The sequence below is a fragment of the Diceros bicornis genome, chromosome 15, assembly GCF_020826845.1.
Source record: "Diceros bicornis minor isolate mBicDic1 chromosome 15, mDicBic1.mat.cur, whole genome shotgun sequence".
NCBI lineage: Eukaryota > Metazoa > Chordata > Mammalia > Perissodactyla > Rhinocerotidae > Diceros > Diceros bicornis.
The window spans coordinates 3,302,073-3,312,909 of record NC_080754.1 but is presented as its reverse complement, the minus strand read 5'-3'; the positions used below and the strand labels follow the sequence as shown (position 1 = coordinate 3,312,909).

At 40.4% G+C, this 10,837-nt stretch overlaps 1 protein-coding gene across 1 annotated transcript; it reads right to left on the bottom strand.

Moving 5' to 3' along the window:
* Nucleotides 1-7,375: 7,375 nt before the first annotated feature.
* LOC131414499 (olfactory receptor 5H2-like) lies at nt 7,376-9,768 on the bottom strand. The gene is made up of 2 exons (XM_058555507.1): nt 9,761-9,768; nt 7,376-8,312 (listed from the first exon to the last, which is right to left on the bottom strand). Exons 1-2 carry the CDS (start codon nt 9,766-9,768, stop codon nt 7,376-7,378), a joined length of 945 nt encoding a protein of 314 aa, XP_058411490.1.
* Between the last annotated feature and the right edge of the window lie 1,069 nt (nt 9,769-10,837).

Here is a 10,837-nt window from a genome sequence, read left to right as displayed (position 1 = left end):
TTTTTTAGCATCTTGTAAATCAATCTAATTTTATTATAAATTATACAATATTTTGACTATTTTATATAAAGAATACTGAATGTTATAGAATTCATTTTTCTCTTACCCATATCTTGTAAGAAATTATGGACATCCTTTCAATACATTAGGTTTTCTGGAGTAGATTTGTTTTGCAGGCTTCATTTCCAAAAGTCAGGAAAATGTAGTTTATATTAATTTGCTTTGAACATGACTCAACCAATTATACAACTTTGCACTTTTGCCAGAAGAGGAAAGAGTTAAGAACTAAAATTCCCCTGATAGCACCCAAGGATTCTCTTTAGGACAGAGCTAAGCTGTTCTTCTGGGCATTGTGGACTTAGACGTGTGTGAAAAGTCCAGGTTGTCCCACAGGACATTCCAAACTCTGAAATCATAAACATCAAGTCATTGTAGACAGTGCTACTTTTAACCCTTGAAATTGCACTTTATGCTACTGTTTTCCACCACAGAGGACACTTCTGACATGTTTATGGAAACTCCAGTTTATATAAATTTTGAGGCTCTGAGTGCTTCTGATTAGTATAGTCTTGACTGAGCTAATCATACATGATTTTAATGAGGCCAGAGTTCCAGATTATCTTCAGGAACCAACCCAAAGAAAGTTTTTCTCATGCAAACTGCAGCACACATTCAGACCTGGACCTCACATCCCACTTTAAGCTGAAATCTGATGAGAAATCTTACTAGGAAAAGGTTAGGGGAGGAGCAAAGAAAAACAGAACAGAGAACCATGGTGGGAGGAGGCCTCGAGCAAAACTTCCCACCCAAACATTAATGCCTGTGAATCTCCCGGAGATCTTGTTGAAATGTAGATTCTGTGTCAGTGGTCTGGGTGGGGCCTGAGGGTCTTAATTTTCAAGAAGGTGATGACTGTGGACACCTGCCATCCACAGGGCCTTCTTCACTGGAGGACCTAGATCATCAGAGAGCTAGGTCACTGGAGCAGCTCCACGTGGTGAATGAGGCTGGCATGCCACGAGAGAAGCGGGAGGAGCCAGGTGGGGCCCGGGAGGCCAGCCTGGTGGGATCACACGGGTCTGGAGGCCAGGTCAGGGCCTTTGTGCTTTACCCCAAATTAAGGAAAACTATTGAGGGATTTTGATCATGATGGTATGGTCTTCATATTTGCCTTTAAGCCTTAAGAGAAATTGACAGAATATGTTCATTCAGAAAAATAATGACATTATTTATGTCAAAATATTATAATGTGAAAATAGTGCATTTTTTAAATTATTTATTTATTTGTGAAGAAGATCAGCCCTGAGCTAACATCTGATGCCAATCCTCCTCTTTTTGCTGAGAAAGACTGGCCCTGAGCTAACATCCGTGTGCATCTTCCTCTACTTCATATGGGATGCCTGCCACAGCATGGCTTGACAAGCAGTGCGACGGTGCACGCCCGGGATCTGAACTGGCGAACCCCGTGCCTCCGCAGCGGAGCGCGCACACTTAACAACTTGGCCACCGGGCCAGCCCCGTAACATTTTTATTTGATATCTGAGAAGGAACAAAATATTTATCATCCATTTGAGACTTGACTGGTGGCTAGGGGAAGGCAGTGGACACATTTTTTGGTAGACTCATTAATCAATTACCTTGCACCATTATTTTGCTAGTGAAAATCTAAAAAGAGGAGAACAAAATATATACATAACAATGTTTTGGTCAGCGATGTTTCAGACCACAATGTTTTGGTCAACTATGAACTGCATATACAGCGGAGGTCCTATAGATTAGTACCATATAGCCTAGATGTGTAGCAGACTATACCATCTGGGTTTGTTTAAGTACATTCTATGATTTTTCCACAATGGCAAAATTGTCCAAGAACGCATTTCACAGAATATATCCCCGTTGTTAAGTGACACATGACAAGAGATAAAAGAGAAGTCACTGTGAAAACTCTCTGAGTGGCAAAAAATTGAAGTTATTTCTGTCTCATGTGAATGCTCACCAAAGGGGAGCTCAGCAGGGGAGGATTTTTATAATCAAGTGGATGGAATGACCTGTTCTATGAGACTAGCCAGCCTCATTCTCCAGCCACCCATGTCATCAGCAAATGGGCTCACAAGCAAAGGGACCATGGTGGCAGGGCTGGAGGTTATGCATGGACTCAGTAACGTGGACTTCAACTCATCATGGCCAACTTAGCTACGGCCATTGCTGAGTGCTCAAACTGCTAGCAGCGGAGACCAACACTGAGAACCCAATATGGCATCATTCACTGGGGTAATCAGCCAGCTACCCGGTGGCAGATTGATTATATTGGACAATTTCCAATGTAATGGAAGGGGAAGTGTTTTGTTCTTAGTGACCCACTATCAAAATGTTTGCCTCCTGGGACCAGCCCTATGGCTTAGCCGTTAAGTGCGCACTCCACTACTGGCAGCCTGGATTCATATCCTGGGCGCGCACTGACGCACTGCTTCTCCGGCCACGCTGAGGCAGCATCCCACATACAGCAACTAGAATGATGTGCAACTATGACATACAACTATCCACTGGGGCTTTAGGGAGAAAAAGAAGGAGGATTGGCAATAGGTGTTAGCTCAGAGCTGGTCTTCCTCAGCAAAAAGAGGAGGATTGGCATGAATGTTAGCTCAGGGCTGATCTTCCTCACAGGAAAAAAAAAAAAACTTTGCCTCCTGTACCCATGACCTTATGCTTTTCTGGACTTGAGATCTTACTTCCAGAAGGAGGAATGCTTCCACCAGGAGACACAGCAATGATTCCATTGAGCTGGAAGTTAAGACTGCCACTCAGTCTCTTTGGGCTCTATATTCCTTTGAATCATCAGACAAGGAGGGGAGTTACTGTGTTGGGTTGGATGATTGATCCTGATTACTAAGGGGAAATTGGACAAGTAGGTCCGCAATGGAGGTAATGATCAGCGTGTCTGAAATAGAGGTCACATAGGGCATCTCTTAATATTTCATTTCCTATGATTGAGGTCAATGGTAAACTTCAAAAAACCAATCCAGACAGGAGTTCTAATGGCCCAGACTCTTCAGGAATGAAGATTTGGGTCATCCCACCAAGAGAAAAAACAATGATCAGCTGAGGAGCTTGTTGAATGCAAAGGAAATACAGAATGTGTAGTGAAAGAAGGTAGTTAAAACTACCAGCTACAGCCACATGACCAGTTACAAAAATGAAGACTGTAATTGCTATCAGAATTTACTCCTTAGATTGACATGAATACATTTTTGTGTGTGTGTTTGTGTGTGTGTGTGTAGGCATGGCAAATATATTTCTTTTCTCTCTCACTGGGTTCAGGTAGCATTTCCTGGGTAAGTACTCATATAGAGAGAGGGAGTTTTCTTGTCTCTTTTCTTCTTACAAAAGCACTAATCCCATCATGAAGGCCCCACTTTTATGACCTAATCTAAACCTAATTACCTCCCAAAGGCCTCACTCCAAAAACCACCACATTAGGAGTTAGTTCTTCAATATAAGAATTTTGGGAGGGCCCAACATTCAATTCACAACAGTGGTTCTCTACATGTGGTCTCAAACCAACAGCAGTAACATGGATGAATGAGAAACTCCAGTGATGATGCCCATCAGTCTGTGTTTCCATAAGTTCTCCAGGTCCTTCTGATGCCCACTAAAGTTTGAGAACAATTTAAAACATTGTTTTAAAAGAACAACAACATAAAAAGAAAGCCTATGTCAGAGAGGTTTTGACACATTCCTAATACACACACTTAATAAGATTTTGCCATAGTTAGTCAACAAATAAGACTTTGGTTATATAGTTCTAGTTTGATTGGTGTTTGTTTCTTTTTGCCTAATCCTAATTACGTTTCTTTGAACACAATCTAAGATAACTTTATCAGCAATCTTCTGAACAGCAGAAGGTAGTGTAAAGTGATGAAAAAAATGTATATAGAGAGAAACTATGAATTCTTTCAAATTTCCGGGTTAAGAAAATAAATGCTCCCTCCTAATAAACAATATTTTTGTTATATTATTACCATTCCATGGAATGGTGTAATCCAACATCACCAGTATTCCAGGCAAGTGGGTAAACTTAGCATTGTGATATCATCCTTTACACTTAAATAATCAGTAAACAATGAAGATGTAGTTTCATAGTTTCCTTTTAAAAGAATCATCAGAATATCTTGTCCAATATGTGGGTTCTGCACAGGTGTATATTTTACCTCTTTCCCAACATGCCACTGAAATGAAAAAAATAATGTACGAAATGAATAAATCTATTACAGAAGTGAGAATAGGATCACCTCAGTGGGCTAGGGATTTTGGTGAATTTCTGGAAGACATAAAATAGTTGGGATTGTACTGAAGGTCAAACCAGAGCAGAGGAATCTGTAGATCAGACGTGCACAAGAGAAGGCTACACAGGATGTCTGAGTTTCTGATAGGCTCTCAAATGTCTGTTCCATACTCACCCAACCAACCTAAAGCCAGACTTGACAGGTTGTACACCCCACTCGTATACTCATAGCTTGTTGTCAATCTTCTCATTAAAAAAATACAATCCATTAGGAAATAGTCCTTTATGATGGCAGCAGTAATACACCCAGTTGCTTATATTTTCAATTTGTCTTTGACTCATAGCAGTGTATGAAGAAGCAACAATATAAGTAATTGACAGGAAACCATCTGAACAATGGAAATATTGTACAGCAATAACAATCAGCAAGCTATGACCATATGCAATAACAATGATTCTTTAGGGAGAAAGGGGAAACGCACCTGAAATATGATCAATCCATTCCCTTTCCTGGGGCTTTGGGGGGATCCCTCAGAGGAACGAAAGGCAGATGACCTCTCATGTTGTGAACTGGACCTCCAGGAGTAATAGAGTCGTGATATTTGTTTAAAATATCTATATGTTTTGTATCTTTAAAACAAACTTCTAATGAAGGGTTTCCACCTGCTATTTTGTCATACTCTATCCCAGGAGCCAATCCTACTGATAAGAAAATCAAGAATAAATCACTTCAGGTGTATGATGTTTGTGTTGTCATGAAAGAAACTCAGGAAGCCGAGCTGGCAGGCAGCAGCCGTCTCAGGCCCAACGATCTCCCGGGCTCCTTGCAAGATTGAGAGAGGGATGCGCTCTTGCTGCATTCTATGTACTTGTGCTGTCAGCTTAATTTAGTTTTACAAATATTTCATGAATACTAATTTAGGACCTCATGTGGGTAAGCCACTAGGCCACCTAATACAAAAGATAGAAAGATTTCTGAAGTGTAACCTAAAAGAGCTTGTAGTCCCAAAATAAGTATTACAGAAGGCCAAGCGTGGCCTAAGAGGAATAAATGAACTGCTAAAAGTTTGAAATGAGGGAACATTCCTATCTTCCTAGAAGTAATCTGGAAACGCATCACAAAAGTTGTAACATTTGAGAGACCTTGAGGATATGATGCCGTTTCAGTTTTAAATGAACAGGGCGGTTGAGTGGGGAGCACTCTCTGTGGAGATTTCTGTCAGAGCAAAGGCTTGAGCCTGAGAGAGTGAGGTTTGACCAGAGGCCTCAGTACTTAATTTGAATATAACAGAGTCCATTAGGAGAAGTGTGGAGCAAGATAATTCAGAGTTAAACCAAGGTTTTATTTGAAGATCCTCAGATAGTGCCAGAGTGAACAAATGCAACGTAAAGTTGAAATAAATATATAAATAAATGTATTTATATATCACATAAACTGTATACATAGATAGAGTCATGGCCCAATTAATGACATTTCAGTTAATGACAGACTGCATGTATAATGGTGATCCTGTAAGATTGGTACCATATAGCCTAGGTGTGTAGTAGGCTGTACCAACCAGGTTGTGTAAGTACACTCTGTGATGTTCACACACGGACAAAATTGCCTAACAATTCATCTCTCGGAAGATATCCCCATTGTTAACTGATGCAGGACTGTATGTATGTATATACGTGTACCTGTATTTATATAGAGAGTTCTAGATACATTTACCATATATGTGTATAATTTGGTAGCAATGACAATCCATTAAAAGTTATTGAAGAGGGATATGATTTAACCAGAGTCCTGTTTACCAGGATTAATCTGGCAGCTATGTTTGGAAATTAAGAGAATATCAACAGGGTGAAAGGGGTAGGTAGCTCCAGTTTTACCAAACACAAAGGCAGGTAGTTCTGAGGGTGAAGGTCTCGGCGGTATCAGTAGGATGTGTATGGACACAGTGCTGAGTGAGCAAGGGCAGAGATGGGCCTGAAAATGGATCACTTATCATATTTAAATAGTATAAAATGTAAATAAAGCTACCATTCAAGGACTTTTAGGGCACAAAACATCCAAACTCTGGCTCATTTGCATGTCTTCCCCAGACACTCACTGGGCACTGTGACACGATATCATCTTAACATCATGTGAACTTTGGTAACATGCACTTAAAGCTCCTCCTTGTGAACAACACATTCCAATAATGTTTACATATTACTAATTTCTTTATCTTACTAGCGTCATTTTTTTTGTAATTCTGGGAAGATTGAGACCGTTTCTTTCCTATTGAGACACTTTTCTCTTCTTCTCTGTGCCCATCTCAACTTACCTCTTCAATCTAATCTGTTAGTTTTCTGAATTAGTGAAGCTTTTCAGATTACCCAACAGCATACAAATACAACTACAAAGGGCCTTGGAAGGCGTCACGGACAGTGAAAGCCAACTCACTTTTTCTAGATCCTCATAGAAGCACGTCAGTTAAGAGCTACCTCTTACATTTGGCACCGTCTCCTCTGTCTTAACTCATTTCTCATGGTTTCCTCACTGCTTTCTCATTCTGTTTATGTCTCTATGTGACATGAGAGTTGAATCCCCACAAGAAGTGCAATTCACCACGTGACAAATAAAGTGGAAGGAAAGACCTTTGAGGACTAGCAGGTTTGCCGTTGTTCACTCAAACACAGACTTGCCTCCACTGTGGAGTTAAATGTGATATGAGTCTCCAGGATGCCCAGGTGTATTGTTATCAAAGACATCAGACCCAAGTACTTTTCAGAGGTACAACACTATTTTAGCACTTAATAAATGTTTAATAAATGCACTTATAGAGCTATATTGAAGAATACACAAGCATGCACAATGTCTCCATTTTGTTTACTGCTTTAGTTATTTTAATATGCTATGAATACTGGATTGAAATTCCTAGTGTTTTTGAATAAGATATACAAATATATTAAGGAGTTCATTAGGTACTAACATCTTAAGTCATTAAAATAAAAGGACAATTGTAATTGCAAAAAACTTTGAGCACTAATCAATACATAGCAACATCTAATCTGCACAATTATGTTACTGTTTTAATAAAAAGAGAACAGATATTAGTAAGAGATCTAAACATTTCCCTTTAAAGTTTTTGCCAGTGAATCTACGACTTTCTTATTTCTCAGGCTGTAGATAATTGGATTCAAAAAAGGAATGATGACAGTGTAAAATAGAGAGTCCATCATATCTTGGTCACCTCCCTGTGAAGATCCAGGACGCACATACATGAAGAGAAGAGGGCCATAGTACAAAGAGACAGATAGGAGATGGGCGCCACAGGTGGAGAAGGCTTTCCTGATGCCTTTTACAGACTTCCTTTTTAAGATTGTAAAGAGAACAAGTGTATAAGAGACAAGAACAGTTAGAATGGTGAACACCTGTATTGACCCTGCAAAAATGATGACTATCAGAAAATTAATAGAAGGGTCAGTACAGGAAACCTTAAACAATGGTATAAGGTCACAGTAAAAGTGATGTATTATGTTGTAATTACAGAAGGTTAATCTGAATAAAAAACCTATATGAATTAAGGCATGAAGAAGGCCACCTAAAAATGACAAAACTAATAGCCTAATGCATAGTCTATTGGACATAATCACAGGATAAAGTAAAGGTTTGCATATGGCCACATAGCGATCATATGCCATTGTTGCCAGCAGAAAACACTCTGTAGTTACACTGATTGCAAAGGAAAAAAATTGTATCACGCATTCAGAGAGAGAGATCATCTTACTTGTGGCAAAGAAGTTGACCAGCATCTTAGGGATCACTGTGGATGATAATGAAACATCCACAAGAGCCAAACTCCCAAGGAATAAGTACATGGGGATGTGAAGTTGAGGGTCATTCCATATGAGAGCAATCAGAACAAGGTTCCCCACGATGGTGATGAAATATATAACCAAGAACACCAGGAACAGGGGGATTTGCCATTCTGGTTCATATGTAAGTCCTGTGAGAAGAAACTCTGTCAGCAACGTTGCATTTTCCTTTTCCATGTCCTCACTGGGTGCTGCCTGAAATGATGTGGAGTAAATGAAAAGTATATATCACTAGGATTTATAATGTGAATATAGGGCGGAGGAGAGTTGAAATAAATTAACCAGTGATTAAAATTTTTAGAAGAAAATTTCAGAATTTTCCCTTACTTCTGTTTATTACCTCCAAAATAAATGGAATTTATTTGGTGGGAATTCAACAAATGGAAAAAAATGCAATAATTTCAGTTCCGGAAATCTTCAGCAATGAAACAGATTTAGAGATAAAGGAAAGTCATTGTAAATATGTGCTAAATTTGTGAGGATACCATTGAGTGTGATAGGGAAATTCTGTGTGGAACTTAGATGTCAGGTCAAGGGAACAGAAATCTTAAGGGCCTGGGTAATGGAATGAATCCAACAGCATGTGACGGCTCTTGAACTTTATTCCTCAGGCAAAAGCATGCACTGAAAACTTAAGAGATGTGTGGTGGTGCTGTAAGATATGTTTGAAAATAAATACATGGCAGTGTAGAAAGTAGGCTGCTGGAAAGGGAAATTGGAGTCCGGAATACCAGGTAGGAAGCTGACACTCCTGTCCAGTGGTTCTCAAGTCAGATTACACATCAGAACTGTCTGAGCAATTGTTTGTGCAAATATAGATTGTGAGGTATCACTGTAGAAATTGATTCAATGCATCAAGAATGGAGTCTAATATTTGCATCTTAAAAATCCTTTCCAAGTGAATCAAAGGCATGTCAAGTGTCTAGTCAATGAATGACATTGGGAGTGATGAGGAGGAGTGAGAGATAGATGGAACAGAATTCAGAATGGAGGGTCATTAGGACCTGCTGACATATTAGATGGGAAGGGGGTGGTGAGCTAAGGAAAGATGAGTCAGTTGATGACTGAGTAGATGGTCATTAAATATTGAGATTGAGGGGCCATCCTGGTGGCACAGTGGCTAAGTTTGGTGGGCTCCACTTTGGCAGCCCAGGTTCATGGGTTCTGATGCCAGGCTGGACCTACACCACTCATCAAGCCATGCTGTGGCGGTGACCCACATACAAACTAGAGGAAGATTGGCACAGATGTAAGCTCAGGACGGATCTTCCTCACCAAAAAAAAAACGAGATTGAAACTCAGATGCAGTGGCCAGCATGTGGATTGTCCTCTGAACATCCAGGTGAGATACCTCAGCAGTACCATTTGACTAGAGCTTAAGAGAAATGATGTCTTTGGAGTCACTGGGGGTGCATAAGGTATATTTATTGATAACCTATCCACTTGAGAGAGTGCCTAAATTAAAGAGAAGAAGGGCATGGAAAGAGACTTGAGGAAGTTTATTAAAGAGGTTATAAAGTGGATACACAGCATGTATTAGATGGCCAACATCTGATCCTCTTTTTTACCCCATATCTTGACGGCTGGCAGAGGTTACCACCAAACCTGAAGCCAAAAGAACTAGAAACTGACTTGCTCATTCCCTGTGCACCTGGAGTGAGGGGACGTGACCTAGATTTGGCAAGTCAAGCCCACTCAGCTTACATGTGGAATATGGGAAGAGGGAGAAAAAGGTACAGGGATAAGAGAATATTGGTCACAAAGGCAGCAATAAGAAAACTCCAGCAAATGCATCCTGCACCCACAACAAAGGCATTGTCAGTGTGAGCTGCCTTCCAGGGTCAGCAGCAGTGACAGTGGCTCTCATTGAGTTAGTGAGGGGACACGATTTGGGCTGTTGGTTGGCCTTTTTGCTTTCTTCTGTTCTGCCCATTTTTTCAGCTGATTCCTCCAATCTTTCTTGCATTTCTGTTGTTAGAGCCAATTTCCATTCAATTAACTCATTTCCTGTTGCAACCAAGGAAAGAAAGAAAGACTACAGCTCACAGCAAAGAAAGACTGGGGAGACACCAGATAAGGATACTGAACAGAGCGATCAGAGAAGCAGGAGGAAGATGGGACAGCTGAGCTGCTGTGGACTTAGAGGAAAGACGCTCAGGAAGAACGAAGGGAAGTACACGTGAAATGTCAAATAAATGCTCTAGTAGGACAAGGAGTGCTCAGAGTTCACTGAGTGTGGATGTTAAGACATTGGTTGTGGCTTCAGTGAGAGCAGTTTCTGTTTTGTGATAGACGTGAGGCCAGAAAATCATGAGAAGTGAAAGGGAAACCAGTGGGTGGAATGATATGGAGAACTCCAAGAAATGTGGGAACAGTTGGCATTTCTCTACTTCTAGACACCTGTAGGGTTATTTTTCCTCTGGAACATTTTAATAAAAGTTTTCACAAGAGAGGAGAGGAGATAAGGCATGGAGATGAGAGAGGGAACAGAAGTGGGAAGGAAATATGTAAGAAAACAACATGAAGGTGAGTGAAGACGGAAAATAACAGAGACAGATGGTCAGTGCAGGAAAGACCAGGAAGTGGGAGAGAGGAAGTCACTGAAAGGCTGAGGGGAAGGGCGGGGCGGCTCCAAGGTTGGGGTGAATGTTTGTCTTCACCCTGGTGTTCCTTAAGGTTGTCAGTCCTGAGAATCTTGTTTTTTTTTTC